Source organism: Rhinolophus sinicus, linkage group LG06 (genome assembly GCF_036562045.2).
Source record: "Rhinolophus sinicus isolate RSC01 linkage group LG06, ASM3656204v1, whole genome shotgun sequence".
Lineage (NCBI taxonomy): Eukaryota > Metazoa > Chordata > Mammalia > Chiroptera > Rhinolophidae > Rhinolophus > Rhinolophus sinicus.
Genome location: NC_133756.1, coordinates 47,387,239 through 47,414,179, shown reverse-complemented (window position 1 = coordinate 47,414,179; position 26,941 = coordinate 47,387,239). Strand labels below are relative to the sequence as shown.

Genomic DNA, 26,941 nt, shown 5'->3' with positions numbered 1-26,941 from the left:
TATCATTGTTCATTATATCTCTTTTCTTTAAATAACTGTCAATGGGAATAATAACAAGATAACCTTTTAGGGTTGTGAAGGTCAGAGTTTTATATGTAAGAACCTAGAACAGTGCCTGGCACATGGTATGTTTTACAAAGTGACTGCGTCCTCCTCCTCTTGTTGTCTTCGTCCTCTTCCTCACCATCGTATTACAGTCCACAGCCACTCAGGATAGAGAAGTTTAATATCTAGTGTGTAAAGCCAATGGGTAGAGTCTCAGCTATTTTTTTCCAGGCAGGGAGAATACTATAAATGGAGAGAGACCTAGAATGTAGTGTCTAGGCATTGGGGTAGCTAGGTTCAAATAGGGAGTAATAAAGGTTGGAGCCTGCCATGGTTGTCAGTGTTACTTTTTTCCTACTGGTCACTTGATGTGATTGCACTTCCTAACTCATTGGCTAGGATCATGTGGCTTTAGGCCACTGAATTACGAGCAGAAATTTTATGTGTCATTAGTTGTCTGTGTGAGATCTTCCAAAACTTTCTTTACACCTGGCACGGTGATAGTTAGGATGATGGCTGCTCTGACAGCTTGGGTTCCTGCGTGACTCTGATGTGTGAGCACCCCTGCCAGGCTTCGGTTGGTGTGTAGCATGATCAAGAAGTAGACCTTAGTTGTTTAAAGCTCCTGGGATTGGGGGGTTGTTTATTATTAGAGCCTATATTGACTAATAAAGAGTTTTTTCTGATGGGTTTTGAGAATTGAAAAATACAATAGGATACTAAGTGTGGAAGTGGGGTGAGGGTGAGCTAGATGCCAAAAACTGTGACACTAGAGGCTTACTAAAGAGAGTCATCAAATCTAATGTCAGTACTGGGGACACGAAGTGGAGGGGTTGGGATCTTCCTCCCCACCCCTCTGCCCCATTCAGAAGAGTAACACACTATCAAAAGTATGTAAAACGAGTTATATACATTGTAAGACATGTTTGTTATTATCCTTGTCAGTGTGAGAATAGTAATTTTAAACTCAATGTAGAAAATAAATACAGTGCCTAGGAAAAGCAGGATTTAAGAGAAAGAACTATGTTGGAGGGTTTAAACATTGTTTAGTACCACGGAAAGTTGTATGTTTCCCCACTCCCTCCCCATCACACGTTCACATTTACACATTCTTACATGCCCATATATATGTGCACATATGCATGATATTTTAACAACTCCAGTTGTGATAACAAGTCATTCCCCTCCTTGAAATATCACCTTCCCAATGAGACCCGTCTGGGTACAATATTTAACATTGCAGTCCTTCTTCTTCCTTTCCCTCCACGTGCGATGTCTGTCCCCGCAGTCCCAAAGTACTTAGCATTTTCTTTAGTTTACTTATTTCATATGTTGACTGTTATTGTTTGTCTCTTCCCCTACTAGAATTCAAGTGCCACAAAAAAAAAGACATTTTTTGTACATTTTGTTCATTGAGAACAGGGCTGATACATAACAGTATTTGTTGAATTGCAGTATGTTTATGAAGGAGAAACAGGAAGACAGTCTGAATAGGGAGAGCTGCCTAGGTGTTCCAAGAAGAGAGATGAAATCTGATGCAACTTTGGGATCTCAACCATATTTTAAACAACAGTTTGATTCTCTTGCTCTCATTCTGTAGCTTATAAAATAGTTCAAGTCAAGCAGAATTAAGCTTCTTTGTGAAATCTTCAATATGTCATGTTTAAAGACTTGAGTTTTGAAGGTGGCAGAAAAGGTAGGAAGGAACATGGCTTTAGAGAAAAACCATTTCATTGTCGCCTGATAGCTGTAACTTTGGGTAAGTTACTTAACCACAGAGTCTTAAATTTTCCCATCTGTAAAACTGGAATAAAATCAGGGCATTTGTTAGGTGGACTAAATACAGAGATATCTGAAAGTGCTTAACACACAATAGGTACTGGCTTACATTGGTTTTCTTTTCCTTCCCCTCCTCACCATAAAACAGCTTTTATTACATTTTTAACATTATTTTACATGTTTCCAATTTAGCCTTAATTCTAGTTCCCATTGACCTTTTGATAAATTATTTTAGTAATCTATAGTGAGATAAAATTTTACAAATGTTAGGTTGGTGCAAAAGTAATTGCAGTTTTTGCAATTATTTTTAACCTTTTAAGCCACAATAACTTTTGCACCAACCTAATATGTGCAAAGAGAACCATATACAGAATTCACCAGAGCATGGATTTTTGGTGATTGTTGGGGAAGGTCTGACTTTCTGTCGTGTTACTGACTCAAAAGATGTTTTGTTTTCTCGTCATCAAAAATATCAACAATGCTATCTTCATTGGTTGGCATTATAGGCTTTCGGGCTGGAAAGAACCAATTCCCTCCTGTTCCATATTAAGAAATTAAGTTATGTATCTGATAAGTGGTATAAGTATAAGAATTCAAATTGAATTCTTGTTCAGTGTTCTTTTTACCATATTATGCTTTTGTCTAAATGAAATTATTTTCATCTAAATGAAATATACAATTTAAAGGGTTTTGTTATTAACATGATAATGTTGACGTGAATGTTTATCACATATGTTTAACATTTTGAATAGGCAGTTCATGCCCAGGGCACTAAAGGGTGTACATAAAAGTAAGTGTCCTTTAGCTCCGCCCCCAGCCACAACCGGCCACCACTTCTCTGTGCGTATATTCCATATATTCTTCTATCATTTTACCCAAATGTAAACTTTTATGTACTTTGATCTTTTTTCACTTAAAATTGTAAAAGTAATATATTGTAAATGATATGTATTTGCTTCTCATATCTCCATTAACATCGCTCCTTACTTCCAGCTGCTGTTAATTAATTAAGTGGTTTTTCAATTCATGAACAAGTGCTTACTGAGCACTGTGTCAGGCACTGTTCTAGGCTCTGTGAGCGGAGGCATGAACATGATAGAAGAAAACCACTGTCTTCATGGAGCTTACCTTTTTTTGGTTTTGTGGTTGGTGATATGATAGGGGTACAAAGAACAGTCTCTATAATAGACCCGAAGAGGTAAATAAGATGAATTTATTCAGACATGATCCGAGGAAGCTTTAAGGAAAAAGTGGAAATTTATCTGGATTTCAAGTGATGGGTGGAACTGGGGAAGAAAGCGTACTCTAGCACAAGTGTATTGGAATTATATTTTTGTTGTTTCAGGCTTGTGTATCTATTATTTTGCATAGTAGCACTTGAAGTTCTACATTCTAGGTTACCATTTGCCTGAAATTTTGGAATGGCCTCTTTGTTTGCAAAATAAAATTGTTTCTTTCTCTTAGCAATCAATATCTGCATATCTCCTAATTCTTTTACTCAATTTGTTTAGTTGAACTAGGGGGTAGGATTTTTATAGATGATTCGACCTATTTTTATAGTTACAAGAGTTTTCTTCTTTGATTTACTTTTTTCTTATGATTTTAAATGTGTTATATTCTAATTAACTATTATTTGCTTCAGTGCCATTATGTGCTTACAGCAGAGGTTGTCAACCTGGGCTGCACACTAGAATTATTTGGAGAGCTTTAAAAATACTGATACTGCGGCCCTACCTATGTCTGAGGTGTGGCCTGGGCACCAGGAGTTTCAGGAGCTCTTCAGGTGATTCAACTTTGCAGCCAAGCTTCAGAAATCATTGGCTTTCAGTACTTCAGAAGTAACTGAAACATGCTTTCGGCTTTTGGAAAGTAGGTAACCATGGCTAATCTGAGTGTTGTGATCAATCTCAAATCTCTTGCTTAGAATAAAGTGAAATGATTAGAATTGGGATGGCAGGCTCAAGTCCTTGACTTTGTTAAAGCACTTCTATTGTTCACCAAACCATACATGGAATTAAATAAAGCGTATATATGGATAGACTAATTTTAAGCCTTCAAATTCCTATGTAGATAGAGGGAGGGGAAACAGTTCTTGTTTTGATCTCTGTACAACTCAAAGTCATTTGGCTCATTATTTAAGTCAGAAATTAACAAGTTTGTTTTTAGAGCCTATAACAATTACTAATTTGTTGTTAGTATAGTTAGGCAAACATTGTTCTCAGACTCTTGTTGACTTTGTTACCTACTTTCAATGTAATAAGTACTCTGTTACCATAAGAGGATCTTTGTTTACTCCAGTAACAAGATGTTGGTCAAGGATTTGTAAACTCAAACAGTTACCTCCCTGAGGTATCAGAGAGCTTCCAGAAATAAATCAAGTTGAACTTTAGACTATTCTTTTCTTTTATTCTGAAAAAATCTAGTCTATTTCCAGCTTGGAATTGGGAGCTGAGATCAGGTCAGGGATGTTTACTGTGATTTCACTGTTTGGTTTGAAGTATTCTGAATTCCCTGAATGCACCCATATCTTGCATTATGTACAGAAATAGGATAGCAAACTCATTTTACATCTAATATAGCATATTAGCATGATGTCTAAAAATAGCGGGGCTTAGTGAATAGGTGAATAATGTAATCAGAATTGGGTTCAAATCCTAGGCTTTCTATTTATAAACTGTGTTACCTTGATTTATTTAACTTATTAGCCTTAGTTTCCATATCTGAAAAATTGGGGGAAATGATACCTAAGTTCTAGATTTGTTAATGAGGTGAAATATTTTAGATTCTTAACACGTACCTGCCCACAGTTGGTCTGTAATAAATAATAGTTTCGTAGTTTTAAGACTGAATTATTCTAGGAATTATTCTAGTAAAAATGATACCTGGGAACAAATTAAGCTATAAATTTTCTTTAGTAATGAGTCTAATTAATAATGACTATTTGGGGTGATGTTTATAAGTCATAGTTTATGTAGCTGAATTTCTGAATTTCTAATAAACCTGATAATATCTTGACATCATACCTTTGTTTATCATGGTAGGTTTTCTGCTTTTTCATTATGTTTAGAGACATATTACAAGAACTAAAAGATTCTTACAGTATGAAGGGAGAAATTAGAACGTTGTTAGTATAGACTGGGCAGTATAGTATATAGTACGGGCATAAATTCCTAGGTTCATACAGATACAATGAAAGTACAGATGAAGTGTAATATAGGCCATATTGAAGTGTAGCCAAATCAAATGAATTCATTCATTAAAAAATATTTGTTGCATTCCTTTGTGTGCCCACATAAGCTCATCATAGCAATGACTCCTCCCATTTTCTGCCTTTCAAAATTGCTGTCATTTTTAAAGGCACAGTTCAAATGTCTGTTTTATAGTGTACCTACCCCTCTTCCCCATCGCACACACACCATTAAAAGGAATCACTGTTTTCTGCACTCTGTCAGCATGTGACTTTTACCCTGGCACTTATTTCACCGTTCCGTTTTAAAAACATTTAAGCTTATGGCATTGTTTTGGAGGTTATATGGGTTACCACTGCCTTTGACATCAGAGACATGTTAATTGAATCTCCACTTTGTCACTTAACTTTCTTTGTAAAGAATTTCTCCTTTCTGTGATCTAAAAATTTACTTACCTGTAAGATGGGATAAAAGCTTCTAATTCATAGTTTTATTGAAAGATTAAGTAGTAAAAGTAGCCTAAGATAGTAAGTGTTCGATAAACAATAGTGAATATTGTTATTGTTTGTGTGTGGCATGTTATTTATTGTATGTAAATGTGATATGTGACTTAAATAAAACCTCCTCCTCTAGACTGCACACATTTAGGGAATCATCTCTTGGCATTTTGTATAAGGTTTAATACATTAACAAATGTTTGTTGATTAAATACATTAAATACAATAACACTATCTTCACTTTTATGATTTTACTCATATGTGGGATATAAAACTGAAACAAATGAATAAGACAAACAAACAAAAACTCATAGACATAGACAATAGTGTAGGGGTTACCAGAGGGTAAGGGGGAAGAGGGGCTCTAGAAGAAAGAAAAGGGGGTCAAATATATGGTGATGGAAAGAGAACTGACTCTGGGTGGTGAGCACATAATGTGATATATAGGTGATGTATTGTAGAAATGTACACTTGAAACCTATATAATTTTACTAACCAATGCCACCCCAATAAATCTAATAAAAATTAATAAAAAATAAGATGCTATTCTTATCACAAAAAAAGAGTTGTATTGGCATATATCAATACTTTGTTATAAAAGTTTCTTTTCTAAATGACTTTGTTTTGAAGTCTGTACAGGTATCTTCTTATCCCATAACGTCAGTGCCCTGAAATCCGAGTATTCCACGAAGGTAATATGATAGGAACTTTCAGTGGTTTGGAGCTGTATCCTACTTGGACTGATGTGGGCCTTCCAGATTTCCTGAGCGCTTGGTACAGAGCACACACTGCTTGCTAATCGACTCAGGCAATAATGCCATCTCTGCCTCAAGAAAGAGGTAAGCAGATCAACTTAATCACATTATAAAACATAGATGTATTATATATCATCATTGCTAATGTTTATAAGAATTAAAAATTAATTGGGGACTCTTAAAAAAGAACTAGAACTTGTAAATTTACCTTTTTTTTGGGGGGGGGCATTTGTGTTCTCAGGTATGGAATTTTTGTTATTTCAATGATGTTTGGTTGGTTTACATTTTTTTTTAAAGTTATTCAGGGACCCTCTCCCCTGGATCTGAATACAGAATTGCCTTATCAAAGCACAATGAAAAGGAAAGTCAGAAAGAAGAAAAAGAAGGGAATAATTACAGCAAATGTTGCTGGGACGAAGTTTGAAATTGGTAGGTCTCCTCAGAATCATGAGATTTTTCATACATGTTGGAAAAACTAGATTGATGTTGAAAACAATGTAGAAATTCAGAGAGATATAATTTTTTATATGATGGGTTTTAAATGCTTTCTATAAAATTTTGCTTTTTATGAGATATTTAACATATCAACAATCAAATTGAACATCAAAGTAAACTAAAAGCTTTAGTTATTAATGGGGATGATTTTGACTAAACTTAATTTTAAATTCAAGTATAAAATAATAAGAACATTAAACAAATTAAAATGTTCGTGTAAAATTTGAGGTTTTTATTAAACAGTGAGAACCTGACTTAAAGAGTAGAGTAAAAATATATTTTTCTCTATGTTTAAAAAATTATTTTGATGATGCTATTACTTTTTATTAATGAAAGTCTAGTTTTTATATGTAAACAATATTTATAATATAAAGAACAGATAAGAATTGTTTTAAATTAAGATACTTTGACCAGCATTGTGCAACTCATTATGAATATCATAAGTACTCAAATAATATTCCTCTTGTATTAATAATTTTGCATTAAAAGAGTTGAAGAAAGTCATAATCATAGGAACCTCAAGGATGTTAGTTATTCTTAGCCTTATTAATCTTTGAGAATCTCATTTCCATGTATAGTAGCTCACCAAAGTTTATCAGCAACCAATGGACTATTTCATTGGAATTGAATATTCCCCCAATATTCTATTCCAATGGGGGTTCCTCAGAAGAAAAGACTTGAAGCAAGTTGGTGTGAAAGGGTGAGACGTGAGCTGTTCAGGGTTTATTTACAGCATATTTTCTAGGGTGAGAAAACAAGAGTAAGGTGACCATTGTAAAAGTGATTGATGGATGGTGTTAACTTACCCCCTCAACCTACTTTTAAGGTTCAAAGGAACCTTGGTTTAAAGGAGAGTGTGTAAGTGCCATTTCCTCTCACTTTCCCAGGAAGTATTCAGAGAGGCAAAGTTGCATTATTCTTCATACTGATTCCGGTTCCATTTCCCTCATCAAGGTCTTCCCAGTGATTTCTGAGAGGCCCTGAACAATATCTCTCGTGCTCTCAGGTACAGGTACAGGTCTGCTCATGTACCTCATCATTGTTTTATGCTTGTGAGCCGGTTAAAGGAGCCTCCCGGGCTGCGTCACTGTTGCCCTGGCCTCCCCTGTGAGCTCCGGGTGGCACAGCAGCTCCTGAGCCGTCAGGACGCTAAAGCTGCCTGGTGCTCTGTGGCAGAGGAGAGAGAAACAGCCCTTTCTCCAACTCTTGTCACCTGGGCCTTCAGAACAACCCCAAGTTTTACTGAGCTTCTCCTGGAAAACAGCAACTTCAGCTCAACAGCCCCTCCCCCGACCTCATCCGCCTCCAAGCACTGTTCTCCTCTTTCATACCTGTGTTCTAGACAGGATTACATAAAAAGTCCTTTCTTTGTCCTCAGCCAAAAAAACAATCAAGAGTTCCTAGGACTTGAGACCCAACAGGTGTCTGCGCCTCTGTTTCATGCTTGAGCCAGATAAATTCAGTCCACTATTCCCCTTTTCTTTTTAAATTTTACCTCTCAATTACAGTCGACATTGAATATTATTTTATACTAGTTTCAGGTATACAGCATAGTGGTTAGACATTTATATAATTTACAAAGTGAACCCCTGGTAAATCTAGTACCCACCTGGCACCATACACAGTCATTACGGTATTACTGATTATATTCCTTATGCTGTACTTTACATCCCCGTGACTATTTTGTAACTACCAATTTGTCATTTGATCCCTTTTTTTTTTCCATTTCTCCTCATATTTCGGGTACCAGTAAAACTAATACGTTTCAAAATAAAATACTGAAGCATTGCTATATAGTCACGCCATTCTATTAGACTTAGAATTCTTTTGGAACCCAAAATTTGTTCTAAGTATTCTGCTTATCTTTATTCTAGATAAGAATAAACTTGACATTTATTGGAAGAAAAATGTCAGTGTTTTAAGTGGTATCTAAATCAGAGAGGAATATATATAGTTTGTACTGAAAAACAAGCTTTTCTCCGAGCATACATTTTTTTCAGTAGGGTCAGAGGGTTTTTAACAAATAGGAGGGCCAGTTTCAAAATCTCTGCAGTGAATTCTGCTTTATTATTTCCGGTCCTGAGTCAACCTAACTGACTTGGTTTTAACTGATATAAATAATTTGAAATTGGGAAGTGGAAAGTATAGAGTAGGTCTAATGATCAGAGGATATTTTTACCTTTTCCCTTTTGTATTTAGCCTAAGGTTACAAAAAAGCCATCAAAGTACATTTTCCTGACTAGAGGTATTGTCTCAGCTGTGTGTATGTTTTTCTTGTGTCATGAATAATCACTAACCTCTTTAGCAGTTTTATGTACCTGTTAAATCTCAGACCATTGAAACTAAGGATTTTGAGTGCAACATGAAAACAGTCCTCAGTTACTGTTGAGCATAATTTGGCCCTTGATAAATTGTGACTAAAAATAAGGTTTTGCAGTAACTAATGGCTATTTTGCCAATAAAGTACTTTGAGCTAAAATTTATATATAGCTAAGAATGTTTCCCCAATGAATATGTTTCAGAAGTATTTTACTTGTGGTTTAACTTAACCTTTTACTTGCAGTTCGTTTAGTAATAGATGAAATGGGATTTATGAAAACTCCAGATGAGGATGAAACAAGTAACCTAATATGGTGTGATTCTGCAGTTCAGCAGGAGAAGATTGCAGAGCTGCAAAATTACCAGGTGGCTATTAATCATGACCAATTGTTGCTCATTAGCAAAGTTATATGAATTCCCTTATTATTTTCTTTAGATAGGGTTCTTAATCTGTTGACCTGTTAAATTTCAGTCCTAACTGACCTGAATAGCCTGTTTTGTTGCTGTCCAGTTGTGCTGATTCTATGAACCCTGCGTCCTTTCAAGTTTAACTTTTAACCTCTTTCCATATTTAAAGAAGGCGGGGGTTGGGGGGTGGGAGATGAGGGTAAGGGGGATCGAATATATGGTGATGGAAGGAGAACTGACTCTGGGTGATGAACACACAATGGGATTTATAGATGATGTAATACAGAATTGTACACCTGAAATCTATGTAATTTTACTAACAATTGTCACCCCAATAAATTTAATAAAATAAAATTTTAAAAAAAAGAATAATTAAAAAAAAAAAAAGAAGGAATGATAGAAGAAAACTCTTTTAGGCTGGTGCTTTGCATTGTACTTAAAGATGAGTGATGGAGAATAGGCTGCATAGAGAGATCAGGATGTGGAAATATCTTGTAGTGTTGGCTGCGTGTAATCTGGCTTCATTCTGTTAGTATAAAAAGTAATACAAAATTTACTGTAGGGAACAAAAGAGTCCATTTTCACCAATTTTTCTACAATGCATATCTGTATGAATATAGTAAATTTAGAATACCAAAAGTAATTTTGACCTTAAATTATCACTTATTCAACACAGAAAATTATAACTTTAATATCTGTATAAACACCTTTTGCTGATTTCTTTAAAATTTTGCAATTTTATTCTCTGATTTCCATAGACTCTTTAATTCATTGTAGGTCATTTAATTTAAGTATTTTACATTAAATATTTATTTGTACAAGTCAGTTTATTGAAACATGAAAACTCATATTTTAATGGATGTAACTGTATTCTAGTATAAATGAATATATTCAGTAAGTCAATGAGAATATTAATGTTTACCTTTTTATTTTCCAGAGGATCAACCATTTTCCAGGAATGGGGGAGATCTGTAGGAAGGATTTCTTAGCAAGAAATATGACCAAGTAATCTTCATTTTCTTGTAATCGAGAAGACTTGTTCGAAATTTACGTTTTAAGTATTACAGTGCTAACTTTCACAAGGCTACATTGATTTGAAATGATGTTTTGATGGAAGAGATAGAATTTTAGAGCTAGCAGGGTCTTAAAAGTTCTCGGGTTCTATTTCTCCACTCTGCAGAAGAGGTAACTGAGAATCAGAGGAATGAATATCTTGTACAAAGTCAAATAAATGTTAATAGCGGAGCTGGAGCAGAATCTTGGTTTCCAGAACTCAGGGTTCTTTTTACTTTTTATTCAATATCTACTTACTTATTTTCAGTTAAACTTTATAGGAACTACTCTTGTATTATATGCCGTGTGTGCATGTGTGTATTCATACACTGGTTATTGAGCATATAGTATGTCCTAGGAACTGTAGTAGATGCCTGAGTGCACACACATACACATAGACACGTATTTATGTGCTCACCCAGGGATACTCATGCAGATATATTTATCTCTGAGACTACTATGTAGTGTAACAACCTACTTTCATGGGAAAAACTGTTCACGGTTACTTATTATACCAAATGAGCTGTAGAATTTTTATGCAGTTTATGTTTCTGTTGATTAGATTTTTTTGTTTAAGAAAGTTAAGTGATAAATTGAGAAAAATTTTTGAAAAGAAATCTCTTTTACAGAGAAAGGTTGGTAAACTTGTATGTGTGATTAAAGAAATATTCGTATGTATCCATGTGAAAGTTTGTACATCTATTTACTCAACAGATATTTTTTGCATGTCTATTTTATAGCCTAGAGACTGCTAACTTTGAAGTAAACAGCATAAATAAAGCCTACTTCCTGCCTAGAACTCACATTTGAGTAAGGGAGAAAGACTGATACATACAATACAGCTGGTTGTGCCACATTAGAGTAGTCAGTGTATGGTGGTGACAAAGATGGTGGGAGATATTAGTTTTGGGAGGACAGGGAAGGCTTTCTGGAGAAATTAAGTATAAGATGGACATTGAAAAATGTATAGGATTTCACCTTTGAGAAGAAGGCAAGGAGATGGAAGGCAAAGACAACAGTGGGATAAATATATGGAGACTTAAACCAATATGATATGTTTGGGGAATTTTAGGCAGTTCCTGTGTTTGCATAGGTGTTGGGAGGCTTAACTGGAGATGATGCCAGAGATAATACAAAGGCCAGGCTATGCATGACATGATATTATGTTTTATCTAATCATTGATTCTTTCATTTCTTTAACTACTTAAGAAACATTTTTGTTTATACTGAAATAAATGAGTTATTTAATGGGTTTAAGCAGAGAAATATGTTTTAGATGATCTTGGTGGCAGTGTAGATAATGGATTCAATGAAAGTTGGACTAACGGGAGAAAGTCCTGGAGGAGATGAATGTCAACATGCGGTGAGCAATAGTGAACATCTAAAAAACCAAAGGAGAGAGAGAGTGGGAATGGGGAAGAGAATATAAACCTGAAAAACACGAAGGAGATAGAATTGATAGGACTTCAAAACTGCTATGAAGTGAGAATTAAAGAGAAGGAGGAGAGAAGTCTCCAAGACGACTCCTAGGTTTCTGGCTAGGAGTAGGATATTGTGTAGGTGTTATGATCGATTCACATAAAGATTACAGGAAGACTGGATTTCGGAGGAGATAGAATTACCTCTGTAAAATTTTAGACACGTGTTTCATTTAAGGCATGTATTTTCACTTAACACATATTTATTAAATATCTGTTATGTGCCAGGCACTGTGCTACGTTTGGGCACATGAGTTGATCAAAAGCCGATTCATGGCTTTTACAACTTTGGTTTGCAACTGTGTGATAAGTATTATAAAATCGAGGCACATGGTGTTAAATCAGTCCACAGTGAAGTCTACTCTGAGGAAGTGAATGGAAGCTGAAATATAGATGATGAGTAGGAGTTTGCTGGTGATGATGGTAAGTTCCAACCTTTTGGGCAGGAAGAATAGCATGGGCTGAGGTCATGTGGTAGGAGAAAGCGTGAATAGTCAAGGTATTGAAATAAAGCTAAGTGTAGCTGGAGCACAGAGATACTGGTGGGGAATGGGGGAGAGATTAGCTGAAGGTGATTTTTAGGCATTTAGGTCTTTGTTCTAAATGCCATAAGAGACGAAAGGGAGATGAAGTTGGTAATATGACCAGATTTGCATTTTGAAAAGATCATCTGGCTGCTTTGTAGATAACAGAAGTCTGTATGGATGGGAGAGTCAACAGGCTGTGGCAAATATGCAATTTCTCATTCTGTAGAACCCTTGGAATTCTCCTTATGGACAAAATAATCTTCTAATAGAAAAACAGTTGACCTAGTTAACATACCAATACAGTTAACTAAATCATATGTTTAATATAATTTAGTAAATCCATGATAGAGCAATGAGCAGAAATTATCCCCGATTCCTAAATTCCTAAGCAAGATCACATTTCTCTTTTGAAGGTTTAGATTTTTACATTCAATGATTTGTGCTAGATGGACTAAAGTATTAAATGGAACAAAGTATTTCTCTTGAATATATGTGGGCTTAATTTTTCCCCAAATATATATGTAAAAGGATGTTATTCATAAATACTACACGGTCAGTTTTAAAATACACAGGGTACCAAAAACATGTATATACATTTTAAGAAAGGAAAACTGTATTAAAATTGTAATACTCAATATATACCAATAACAAAAGATGAATACAAGTTAAATTTGACTTCTGCAATTACAAGAGTGCTCAAAGTGGTTACCATCAGCGTCCAGACACTTCTGATTATGGTGAACTATTGCTTGAGCAACGTTGACCAAAGTGTCCACTTGTACACATATTTTTGGCACCCTCGGTATATTATTCCATATACCGTGGGTATAAAAATATACTCTTAGTATATTTTTAACAATGTTGTTAAAAATATAATGAATATATTTAAAGGTGCTGGAAACAGAAACAAAGACATTAGCATTGTCATTATGTTTCCTTTAGATGTGTGTGTGTGTGTGTGTGTGTGTTTCAAACTAGTCAATGTTATCGTATTTTGTACTGAGATTATTTAGCTTGTTGACTTATTGTGGATTTGAAAGATGGATTTGATAATTATTTCCCTTTTCATAATGGAATTATAACTTCCTACAGAGTTCAAGAGCACTTGAAATATGATAACCATATGAACCTCCAGTTGTGGAGGCCAAGTGGCTTATGTATTCCATACTCTAGTCTTACAATTTAGGCCCTACCTCTGTGTATACTATATACTATGATTCCATTTTAGTTTTTTCTAATTTCATTTGGGAACACTATCTGCTTAGCTATAAAAGACTTGCATACATTTATTTAAAAGGATGTTTTTTTGAAAGAGATTTTCTTTAATAGATAATATTTTAAAATGTTTCTTCAAATTCATTTTTATTGGAAATCATTATATACAAAATGGTTAACATTTGGATTCATCAAAAGTAAACATTTTATGCCTACTATTATCTGTCAGTTATGTATGTATGTATGAAGCGTGATTTATAGCAAATATAAATATTAGGACATCCACTGTAGTCATAAAATTACATGTACAGGCATATACAGTTCATATAAACAAAACCTCTACTGACTCAAGGCTTCACATAATGTTCTCAGAAAAGTAGTTAAACTCCAAAAAACACTGGCATAAAAGGCCATCAAAACTCCCTGTGCTTGACCAGGGGACTCAAATCCATCTTTAAAGAAGCAATCTGAATGACACCTGGCTGTGAAGCGTTTCCTACTGCCCACCCCCATCCCTGAGGCAGAGTTAAAGACTCTTTGCACACGTTATCTTGCCTTAGAAGCCTTTATTGACCTATCAGTTCCTTAGGGCAGAGACCATATTTATTTATCTCAATATCCTCATTGCTTAGCACATAGTATATACTCAAATAAATGTTTGATCTAATATTATATGTAAGTTAATACATTGGATAGATAATTGTGTCAATTTTTTTCACTGATGTATCTATCCCTAGGTTAAGTGCCTAGCACATAGTAGACGTTTAATAGACATTTGCTGAATGAATAAATGAAGAAATAGAGGGATTTAAATCCTTATAATAAATGTCAGTAGCACAGAGAAAGGAAATTTACGGAAGTTTGAGTAGAAATTACTTTTATATTATCTCTAATTTACAGAATGATCAAGTCCCGGCCTCTGGATTATACCTTTGTTCCTCGCACATGGATCTTCCCTGCAGAATATACACAATTCCAGAACTATATGAAAGAATTGAAGAAAAAAAGAAAGCAGAAAACTTTTATAGTAAAACCAGCTAATGGTGCAATGGGTCATGGGTAGGTATTTTTCACCTGGACTATATAAAAAAAATTTGAGGGGAAAAGAATAAATGTGAGCATTCACTCATAGTTGAGTACTAATAGAAAAAAAAAAAGGTTTCTAATTATTGCTGTTTTTTGGAACAAAATGTTTAATGAGTTCTTTTACCCTGTCACACAGGCTTCAGTAATTCAGTTTAAAAATTAAATCAACAGGTTGTAAGACTTTAATAGAAGACAACAAAATAAAGATGTTTTTCAATTTTTTATACATAAAATATGTCTTTATAATAATTTTAGAATAAGCATGGAAAGTAAAATTCAGTTGATACAATAGAGCTAAATTGAAGAAAAGAATAGAAAGGAAATTACTCTTTTCATTGAAATCTTAAAGCAAAATGTGTATTTTTGCTTTACAAATAAGTTTTTTTCTTTATGTAGCCATGGGAATTGGATTGAAAATAAGTAAAACAAATTAAGCTAAAGTACCAAGAACTAGACATGCTAGCTGAGAATAAATTATATAAGTTATATTCCTGTTTCCTTTTGCTTTTTTATGTTAGTTTTCTGTAATGTACTTTTTAAAAGAAAATGTGGCTCTAGCTGCTTTTAATAAAAAACACATGAGTCATTTTAATCTTTTGTTTTAAATGCTATGGGGGAAAAATATTTGGAAATGTAGCTGCCAGGTAAATTATTATTCCAAATTTCTCTTTAACTTTTAATCATAATTTAATAATTTAATCAGACATTATTTTAAACTGTGGTTTAGTAATTTTAAAGATAAAGTTATAGTATTAATGGGAATTTAAATTGTTTAATGTAAAGTTGGTTTGCTGTATGTTAGTATCAAAGGTAATTTTTTTGGGGAGGAATAATTGAAGTTCACATTTTTCTCATTTTAATGTTAAAAATAATGTTGAATGTAAAATATATATAATATATACATATATATATACATACATATATTTACATTTAACATTAAAACATTATAAGTATTACTATGATTTTGCAACAGTATAAAAAATAGCTGAAAAAGCATACTGCGCCAGGGTTTATCTCATATAATGCAGTAGTAGATAGTTAAAGGGTTCCTCTCATCTATGCAGTATATCGTTTCTTTGCTGATCTTTTTTTTTTTTTTTCTTTGCTGATCTTATGTTTGGTTGTTTTATCCATTATTGAAAGTGGGATATTGAAGACCAACTACTATTATTGAACTCTCTATTTCTTCTTTGAATTCTGTCAGTTTTTGATTCATATATTTTGGAGCTCTGTTGCTAAGTGTATATAATTTTTATAATTATTATGTCTTCTTGATGCATTGACTTTTTCAAGTAATTGTATACTGTTCTTCTTTGTCTTCAATAATAATTTTTTATCTTGAAGTTTGTTTTGTCAGATCCCAGTATGATCACTCCAGTTCTCTTTTGGGTTACTGTTTGCATGAGATATCTTTTCCATTTATTCATTTTCAACGTATTTCAGTCTTAGAATGTAAAGTGAATCTTTTGTAGACAGACTGTAGTTGGACCATTTTTTTTTTTTTTTGAATACGTTTGCCAAATCTTGTCTTTTAATAGGGGAGGTATTCCATTTGAACTAATGTAATTATTGGTAAGGAAAGATTTACTTCTGCCATTTTGCTATTTGTTTTCTATATGTCATATAGTTTTGCTTCCTCAATTCCTACATTTCTGCCCTCTTGAGTATTGAATAATTTTCCAGTTTATCAATTTAATTTCCTTGTCATTTTTTTACTATACATTCTTGAGTCAGTTTTTTTTTTAATGGTTGTTCTGAGATTACAGTTAACATCTCAATTTATACCAGTATTGTTTGGATTAAAATCAATTGAGTTCCAGTAGTAAACAAAACAAAACAGAACAACTTTGCTCCCCTATATAGCTATGCCCCCCTTTATTGTCACAAGTTACATTTGTATACATGTGTGCCTGTTAACATAGATTTATTATTATTGTTTTATGCAGTTGTTTTTAAAATAATATAGGAATAATGAAGAGCTACAAACCTAAACTACACTAATAGTAACTTTTTTATTTACCCATGTAGTCACCTTTATGTGTGTTCTATAATTCTTAGTGTGGATATTATTGCTGTCTAATGTCAGTTTGTTACAGCAGGAAGGATTCTCTTTAGGATTTCTCATAGGCCAGGTATACTAGCAACAAATGCCTTTAGTTTTTGTGTATTTGGGCATGTCTTAATTTCCCCTTTAGTTTTGAATAGTTTTGCCAGATATAGAATTCTTGGTTAACAGGTTTTGTGTTTTTTCCCCCTCTTTTTCTGTCGGCTCTTTGATGATGTTATTTCACTGTCTTCTGGCCTCCATTGTTTCTGATGAGAAGTCAGCTGTTTATCTTATTGAGGATTCCTTGGGTATGATGAGTAACTTCAGTCTTGCACTTTCAAGATTCTTTGTTTGTCTTGGCTTTTGATAGTTTGATTATATGTTTTAGTGTGGATCTCTTTGATTTATCCTACTTGGGTTTCATTGAGCTTCTTGGATATGTAGGTTAATATTTTTCATCAAATTGAAAGTTTTCAGCCATTGATTCTTCAAATATTCTTTCTGCCCATTTCTCTCATTCCTTTCCATTTGGGACTCCCATTATGTGTGTGTTGGTATTCTTTGTGGTATCTCACAGGACTCTTAAACTTTGATAATTTTTCTTCATTATTTTATCTTTCTGTTCCTCAGACTAGTTAATCTCAATTCACCTGTCTTCCAAGTTTTCTAATTATTTTTTTGCCTTCTTAAATCTTCTGTTTAGCCCCTCTAATGAATTTTTTGTTTCAGTTGTACTTTTTAACTTCAGAAGTTCTGTATGAGTTCTTCTTCCCTCCTCTCTTTAAAAAAGTCATTTCCATTTCTATTGATATTCTCTATTTGGTGAGATAGTATTCTTATGGTTTCATTCAATTCTTTGTACGTGGTTTCCTTTAGCTCTTTGAAAAAATTAAATAGTTGATTTACATAGTTGAGTCTCTGGTAAGCCTTATGTCTGGGTTTCCTCAGGACCAGTCTCTATTACTTGGTAATTTTCCTGTGTATGGGCCATACTTTTGTTCTGCTTTGTACAACTCATAATTTTTTGTTGAAAATTGGACATTTTAAATATTATAATGTAGAAACTCTGGAAATCAGCTTCTCCCACGCATACAGGTATTGTTTTGTTGTCATTATTGCTGCTTGTGGTAGTTGTTGTTTATTTGTTTAATGCGCTTTCTGAAATAATTTTGTAAAGTCTGTATTCTTTGTTGTGTATGGCCACTGAAATTCCTATTCTGTTAGGCTAGTGGTCAGCTAGTAATTGGACAGAGATTTTCTTAAACACTTGGAACCAAAAAAATAAATTGCTCAATCCTTGCAGATAGTGTGTGTGTGTTGGAGCATTCCTTCAGCACTCAATTAGGCAGTTCACAACTCTGCCTTAGCCTCCACTTCCTGCTTGTGCCAGAGGTAAGATCTTAGGGCCTTTTCAGGTCTTTCCTGTGCATGCACCTAGCCCTGGGCATGTTCATAACCTTCTAGATTCCTAGAAATATGTCAGATTTTCAAAGCCCTGTTCCTCAAAGATTCTCATTCCTCAGTGTTTCTTCCCATTTTTTTTAGTTAGTCTGTTGTTTTCCCCCAAATGTTATTTGTTGCCTTAGGCAGCAGGGACTAATACATTTGTCTTTATATGTATGTTTTCCACAATTGCCTCCCCAAGTATTTGCCTCAGCACTAGGAGGATTCCTAGTTGGGCAGGTTAGAAGCTTGTCCTTTGACGTCCTCCAGTGAGCCAATGGACAGGTTAAAATAAAAAACACAATGACCATTATAAGAATAAGGTCTGTCCTGCTCCCTCTAGAACCAGCCGCTGTACTGGCAACATGGGCTGTTGTTCAAGGCCATTGCTGACCTGGGTTTTGGGGGATCGGACCAGAGTAAGGTGAAATACCACAGTGCTTTTCTACACCGATTCAGCTTTTATTTATTTTTTCTTTATTACCTGATCCCTGGCTGTTACAAGCTTTTGGTTAGTTTTCTGTATTCCAAAATAATTGATTCTGACAAAATATTTTTGTGTGTGGCTATTTATGGCTTTTGCGGAGGAACAGACTTTGGTGTTACTTATGCCATCATTTGCCTCTTGAGTAGTAACTATAACTTTGTAAACATTATGACTCCATATCAAATTATTCTTTTAATTTTTTTTCTTTAAACTTAGGATTTCTTTGATAAGAAATGGTGACAAACTTCCATCTCAGGATCATTTGATTGTTCAAGAATACATCGACAAGCCTTTCCTAATGGAAGGTTACAAGTTTGATTTACGAATTTATATTCTGGTAACATCGTGTGATCCACTGAAGATATTTCTCTACCATGATGGACTTGTGCGAATGGGAACAGAGAAGTATATTCCACCTAATGAGTCCAATTTGGTAAGTGATACCTGGCAAAATCTATGATTTTATTCATTTGTTCAATATGTACTTTTAAAAGCACCCATTGTGTATATAGATTATATGAATGAGAGTCCCTTTTCTCAGGTTTTTATAATCTAGAAGAATTGTATACACAAAGAAGACTACTTCTAATTTATAGACAGCTTTGTGAAAATTACAAAAAAAAAAAAATGTTTCTGCTGCAGGAAAGCTATTTAGGGAAAAGTACCACCTTTGGGTGCTGTGAGCACAAGAATGGATTTCAAAGCACACATATGTATGTGTGGCCTTGCATAGAAATAACATGTGCATATGCAGTAGCTTTGTATTGAAATGAATTCAAAGCACATATATGCATGCAGTGGTCTTGGGTAGAAATGATTTCTGTAGAAATATAAGCAAAAAAGTGATAAGCCATTGGGAAGTACAGATAAAGTGTTACGGAGTTGAGAATTGGGATAATTTGTGCTCAGCTCCTCACAGAAGAGGTGGTATTTGAGTAGGCTTTATATAAGGGTACAACTTAAACATGTACAATGTGGGAGAAAGTATATGAAAGAGAGAAAGCAAGACTTATCAGAAAAGAGAGTTATTTACTTTTGTTGAAATAGAAAGACGATTGTAAATTTAAATTGACAAAATGCAAAGTAGAGCCATAAATGGGCTCTTTCAGTGTGATTCTTAAGTCTATTAAGTGGAGCTTTTTGTAGATATTTTTCCATTAAGTTTTCCTTTGTGTAGCCATAACATATTGATGAAAGTCATAAGTGTAATTTAGAGTTGATGAAGGACAAACTAATTATCATAATTTATCATGAAAGTCTTAGACTGTATAGTTTGTGAAAGAAACTGTAATTTATTATCTGTATTTATTAATTTATTATTAAGTAAACTTAAAAGTTTAGCTAACTTCTAGCCCTGTTTTTGGATCTACTAGCAAAAATTACAATTGTTACAGTATTGTTTCCATTTTGTCAAAGGCCTGGTTATTGTTCTCCAGTGTTATACACATAGTTAACAATATTAAGAGTGGTTACCATTTTCAAAATTAAATAATGACTTACCATAAATTTTGCTATATTTAATGAACTGAAAAATGTTGTAAACCTGGCAAAGGAAGAATAAGGGAACTGTCCAAGTTTTTGCAGGAAAGGAAGATAAAGGAAAGAATCATCCCTTTAAAGGTCATAAGGTGTCATATATCCAGTCACCAAGTAATGTGTGAACTCTAGTGCATTCTAGACATTGTGCTGGTTTTGGAAAAAAACAGTAACCAAGACAGATACGGTGCTTGATCTCACAAAAGCAACAGTCTAGTGGGCAGGCAGAAAATAAAACTAGCAATTAAAATTCCTGATAGTAAGTGTAATGGTCAAAGAAAGTGAGGGTGCTGTGGCAGTGCACAGCAGGACATCTAACCCAGTTGGAGATGAAGGTTAGAGAGGGAGTTTGTACAGTGAAATCTGAATAATGAGGGGTTAGCCAGGTTGGGGGTCGGGTGGGGTGGGATGCAACTCGGGCAGAAGAATAGCCCAGAGGTAAAAGGGAGTGTGGAATGTCTAGAGAAAGCAGACGCGTTCAGTATGGCTACAGCACAGACTGAGAAGAGATGGGTATTCTGATATGAGGAGGGAGAGTCCCGGAGGCTAGATCTTTCAGGGCTTGTAGACCATGTGTAGGGTTTTGGAATTTAACCTAAGAAGAAGGGAAGCATGAAAAGATTTTAAAGAAGGGAAAGAAGGAATGAGATTTGCATCTTCAGAAGGTCATCTGGTCTACAGCGTGGGGAATGTGAGATGGGAGTGAAGATGCCTGGGAGAGCCTGGAGTGAGGGAGACAGGCTGTATTTGAGTGTAACCACATGTGAGAGGAAAGATGACTTAATTTGAAGGAGTAGTAGTAGGGCTGGACTAGGAATAAGAACACAGATTTAAGATGTATTGATGATAACCTGGATAACGTTGATATAATATACTGACACTTTGGATTTATAGAATGAGGGAAAAGGAGAGAGGAACTAAGGATAAAACTAAAAAATATTGGCATGGGCACTTGTGTGGATGGGATATTTTCAGTGTGATAGGGAATACAGGGGCTATTAAAAGTTCTGCAGAAAGCTGATGTGTTTGGTTTGATATGCCTGTATGACCTCCACATGGATCGATACTATAAGCATTTGGATATGTAGTATCGGCCTGAAGTTCAGATGAGAGAGCTGAGCAACAGGCATAATTTGCGTTTGTCAGCACATAGATTATACTTAAATTATCGGAGTGGATAAGAATGGATTATATACATGTGAGCAGATAGTCATGTTTTGAGAAGAAAGAGTGAGAGAAGAGATAGGAAAGGTTAAGACTTGGAGTCTCATTTAGATGATAAAGTGATTTATTCCAATATCTTAAGTTACATGTATGTGATTTGCTTAGGAAATCAAAAAGAAAGATTGGGAGGCAGGAAATATGGCTTCTAGTTTTCACTTTGCCTAGTGCTCTTGAATCATGTAATGTTCTGGCTTTGGTTTTTACATGTATGAAAAGCAGTGTTCTCCTATATAAACATAAGTGTTCCTCACCAACTCTAAAATTTCATGATCAAATTCCTAGCTTAAGATATGAAAAAATAAAAAAAGTGAAATACAAAATTTTATCTAAAGTGAGATCACTTATGTAAAAAGGTAAGTTTAAGGAAAAAGTCTGGAAAAAATGAACCAAGATGCTCTCATTGGTTGTTTTTGGATGGCAGACTGCTGCATATTTTTTTCCCTTCTTTCTCTTTCCAAGTTTTTAAATAGTGAGCATGTATTTTGTAATGAGCTGTGTATTTTTATAAGAGATAATTACTGATAAACTACATATAAGGGGATCATAAGAGAGTATTTCAGACATTGTAATATAATTAACATTTATTTATTGCTACCAGTGTTGCAGTCATCAATCGTGGAAAAGTTTAGTATATCCCAATTCATTATGTTTAGCCTGTATAGTTAAAAATAGGGTGGAGAATAGTTGATCCTTTTCATCCCTTGCAGGTTGCTATTTGGTTCATAGCCGCTGTCACTTCTCCTAAGGCAAACGTCCACCTGGCAATGGACTGTTTAGAAGGAGATTTCTGTCAAGGTAGATGTGAAACTGTGGAAGTTTCAGTCCTACTTTAAAGATAACATTTTAGGAAAAATGCGTGTGATAGGGAATACATGGGTTAGGATAGCTAGAGTTTTCATTACTGCTATTATTATTTATTTTAGGAAATTCTTGCCAAATGCAGAGATCCTCAAAAAATTACTTTCCAACCTTTTATAAGTTAAAAAAGTGATTTTTATTTTGGAAACTAAGAAATGTTATATTTTGATTATTTTTTTAATGAAGTATTTAAAATTAGACAAGCATAAGGTTTATGCTCTTTCTTTGAAATATTACTTAATTTAATTTTTCTGAGTTTCGTGTGTCTGTCTTGTTCACCTTTGTATCCACAGTGCCCAGAACAAGTTCCTGCCGATAGGAGATAGTGATGGCTCCTTAAACATTGCTTAATTAATGAAAAAATAAATTCTTAATTAGGGTGGGCACATGGATTAGCAAACAACATGTATCTCAAATGAGGAGTTCCGCATATTTGCTTTAAAGATTTTAAAACTGTAGACCTAAGTAACTGCAGTGAAAATAAAATATGTGAATATACTTGCTTGTTAACAAACCAGTATATTCATCGTGTGCATGAAGTATACGAGTATATTCGTGGTGATGCAACATTGCTGTCTAAAGTAATCCCTGGATGTAGGATCAGGAGCGTACGATTTACAGACTTGATGAATGTTTATGCTAGATTGATAAGGAGCTATTCGACGTGTATTCATTGACAATTATGGGAAGTTTTAAATTTGGGATTCATTTTCAAGTTTGAGGAGAACAGTATCAACAAACATAAGGCTATAAAGAGACTAAGACATAAAAGTCCCAATTTGGAGCACTCTAAATGTAATGTTAATCATTCAGACTCTGGACAGTCTGGTGTGGTTGTTTCTGTTTGCTGACTGAGTTCCCTCTTTCTTGTTAACGTGTTAAAGTGGCCTCCTCGCCAGCATAGGAGGCCAGAGGCTGTTTGGTAGTCCTTGCCTCTTGGCTTATGCCACTTACTTGAGCTTTCATTTTTTTTATTCTTCTTTGAAAATACAGAGAATGCTGTCTCCGAAAATTCCTTTCCCAAAACAAATTTGAGTAAAAACTGTAAGTGACCTAAAACATTAAAAACAAACAAATGGACAAAAACAAAAGAGCATTTTTCTTACTTAGCAATATGTAGTTTCACATTTTCATTTAATTACTCTCTATATTCTTTTTATTTTAATACTTTTTATGATAGATACAGTATTTTGAATAATTTATAAAGTAATTCTTTAGGTAACTACATTCACAATCTTTTTAAGGGAAATGTGGCATCCTAATTAATTTGAAAAGTATCTAAGTAATGATGAGATGGTCAATCAGTATATTTTAAACTTTAAAATCGTCTTTCATCTTTGCATGCTTTTTTTTTTTTCCTCTATGAAACCTCATGATTCTAGAGTCTCATAGGTGATAACAACTTTGGTTCTTATTTGTTGCAGACCCAGCTCTACATGCATCTGACAAACTACTCTGTGAACAAGCACAATGAACATTTTGAAAGGGATGAAACTGAAAACAAAGGCAGCAAACGTTCCATCAAATGGTTTACAGAATTCCTACAAGCAAATCAGCATGACGTTGCTAAGTTTTGGAGTGACATTTCAGTAAGATTATATCATTCCACAATTATATTCTTCCCTTATATTGCTTTAAAGGATCATCAAGCATTTTAAATAAAAAGCAGATTACATTAGATTGAACAGATAGAGTGTTTTCGTAAAAGAAGTAAAATTTGTGGTGGACCTGGATAGATAAGTAGTGTTTTCACTTCTAGGGATGGGAAAGAGGGAATTCTAGGTGGAAACAAGAGCATGAGTAAAGGTGTGCAGGTATGAGAGTAGTGGTCCAGGTTGGCACATATATATAGTATTTGTGGGAAATTCATGGGTACTTATGGCTAGAAAGGTATGTGGAGGCCAAATTTTAGGTCTGAAATCCAGGCTTACCTTGGCATGCAGTAAGGATTCATTCCTTCCAGTTTTTAAGGTAGGAGAGTAACAGGGCCCAAGATTATGAATTTAAAAGATAAATCTGAAAAAGCATGTAGGATGGGTTAGAATGAAGACCAAAAAGTAAGTAGAGCAGGGCACTTGGGAGTGATGTAAGTGGAAAGAAAGGCCTGAATTCAACCACAAAAAAGAGGTGAAAATGAGGTAAACATTGGAATTAACTGAATGTCCAGAATGAGGGGGAAGTGTTCAGAGATTCCTCTGCAGGTTTAAGGAGGATTTACAGGGAGAATAGCTGTGGCATTTTTGAAACACAATAGGGAGGAATTTATTTTGAGAAGAAGATGTGGAGCTTAGTTTTGCATATGAAGGAAAATAATTCTGTTTACTTAATTGTTTGTTCATTCATTCAGTAAACACTGTTAACCCTTCATATAAACCTATCTCTGGCTTATAATTTGAAGATTTTTAAGACACAGCTCCAATCCTCAAAAAACTTAAGAGTTTGGTAGGAAAAACCCTCACATAAACTTGTTAATGAAATGCAATGTAGGAAGTACAACAACAGAGGCATTCATTGAATTCTGTGGGGATGTAGGAGAAGACCACACCTAGTAGCTTAGGTGGGAACCAATAGGAGAGGGGCTTCCTGGAGGCAGTGACACCTGAACATGTGAAAGTCCATGAGGCGATGATGATGAGTTCTACCTGAGCTATGCTGAACCTGAAATGCTATCTCAGGTAGAAAGATCAAGCAGGCAGTTAAAAACATATGTTTGGTGTGCAATTGATATTTAAAGCCATGGCAGCTGTGGATGAAACTCCAAATGGTAAAGGTAAAGAGCATAAACGAGGCGGATGTGAGAAGATAACTTTGGTGAAACAGACCCTTTATTCATCCAAGCAGATATCAAAAAGAAGAGTGTGTATGTTGAAAGTACTTAATATGATTAGGGCTATGTAATTTGATTTGGATTTCCTTGGGGGACGAATAATATATAATTTAATGACTCTATCATGGAAAATGGACATGAAAGTTCGTAGTTGGTTGACTTTGGTTCTCATGAGAAAATCAGAAAAATCGGCGTCATTATATTTTCCTTTTGTTGATTGTTTTGTTGGTGGATTTGTTTTTTATGCCTTAATTTTTATATCACGGAATGTAAATCCAAAGGTTCTTGAACGAGTATCAGGCAAGTAAAGCGTGAACTGGTCTGGATAGGAGCAAGTAGGGTGTGCTGGGGCTGTGGTAATTTGAAGAGCGTAAGAGGTCAGAAGGGCATAGACACCACTCGGCACTGGCCTGTTCTTGCCACATAGTATTTTGTGCCCAGTGTGGTTCATTCTTCTAACTTGTCAAAAGAAGCCATAAATCTCCTGATTTATAAATATTGGCAACACATTCAACATTTTAAAAAATGTACGCGCTCCATGAAAAATGTTTGTTATCTGTATTTGGTTAGCTGTCTACCAACTTAACGTTCTATTACATCTTCCTGAGAGACTGAAATACATCCAAACAAGAATTTGATTACAATAATTCTGTGTTTATTTATATTTGTATTTATTTTAGCAAGGCCAATTTTGTGGAAATTCCAAAACACGTTCTAATAATGACAGATTTATTATCATTGTGGGTCAGAAGCATCAGAGTGGGGAAATTTATTATTTTTAGACTGTAGCTTATTGATGGAAGCTCATAGACGATATTACCTGGATGATTTAATGAATGGGTCATTTAGCTCGTTGAGACCGATGAAGTTTTATATACCCTCTGATGTTCTTTTTCCTTGGCTAAATTTTCACTTCCATATGGGTTTGGTTCATCAGTGAAGTCTTTGTGAAAAGGTGGAAGCTGTTGGGCTGCCGTGGTGAAGAATATATAGAGAGAAATAATTAGTCAGAAAAAATGATCATCATTAGCTTTATATACATTGGTTTTACGTGGTTCTTTCCCCACGGAATTGAATTAGTAGAAGATATAGAAGTAACACTAATACTACTAAGAGGATGTGGAAATTACCTTTTCTGTTGGAGCCTAAAGTATTATTTTCAGATGTGATCTAATACGGACAATGTGAGCCCATGAAACTCTGACAATTTCATGCTGTCTGCTATAAATGGCTGACTGTAGCATCATTCTTGCCTACATTAGTTAGAATGTATATTAATAATCTATAAATAAACGGGTAGTTAACACTTAGTAAATTAACTTTTCAAAGTACATTTCTTATAAGTGTCTTGTCAAATCTGTATTAATGTATTTTTACTAATTTGTGTTTATTAAGAATTACATATACCAGGGGTGCCAAAAAACGTATACAAGTGGACACTTTGGTCAACGTTGCTCAAGCAGTAGTTCGCCATAATCAGAAGTGTCTGGACACTGATGGTAACCACTTTGAGCTCCTCTTGTAAACGCAGAAGTCAAATGTGACTTGTATTCATCTTTTGTTATCGGTATATACTGAATATTTCAATTTTAATAGTTTTTTCCTTTCTTAAAATGGGTATATATTTTTTGGCACCCTCTATTCTTTATAAAGATACCTGTTTAAGGTGAATCA

At 34.5% G+C, this 26,941-nt stretch overlaps 1 protein-coding gene across 2 annotated transcripts in view; it reads left to right on the top strand.

Annotated features, from left to right (window-relative positions):
- The window catches only part of TTLL7 (tubulin tyrosine ligase like 7), a 120,373-nt gene that overhangs the window by 37,432 nt on the left and 56,000 nt on the right, over positions 1-26,941 (top strand). The window contains exons 2-8 of one of the 2 annotated variants that reach the window (XM_074335041.1): positions 6,140-6,348; positions 6,562-6,693; positions 9,323-9,444; positions 10,424-10,491; positions 14,660-14,818; positions 19,039-19,255; positions 23,865-24,029. In XM_074335041.1, the coding sequence (XP_074191142.1) occupies positions 6,324-6,348; positions 6,562-6,693; positions 9,323-9,444; positions 10,424-10,491; positions 14,660-14,818; positions 19,039-19,255; positions 23,865-24,029 (888 nt within the window). In that variant the 5' untranslated portion in view covers positions 6,140-6,323. Of the gene's footprint in view, positions 1-6,139; positions 6,349-6,561; positions 6,694-9,322; positions 9,445-10,423; positions 10,492-14,659; positions 14,819-19,038; positions 19,256-23,864; positions 24,030-26,941 lie in introns of those variants that run through there. The other variant, XM_074335042.1, reaches the window with a different exon arrangement.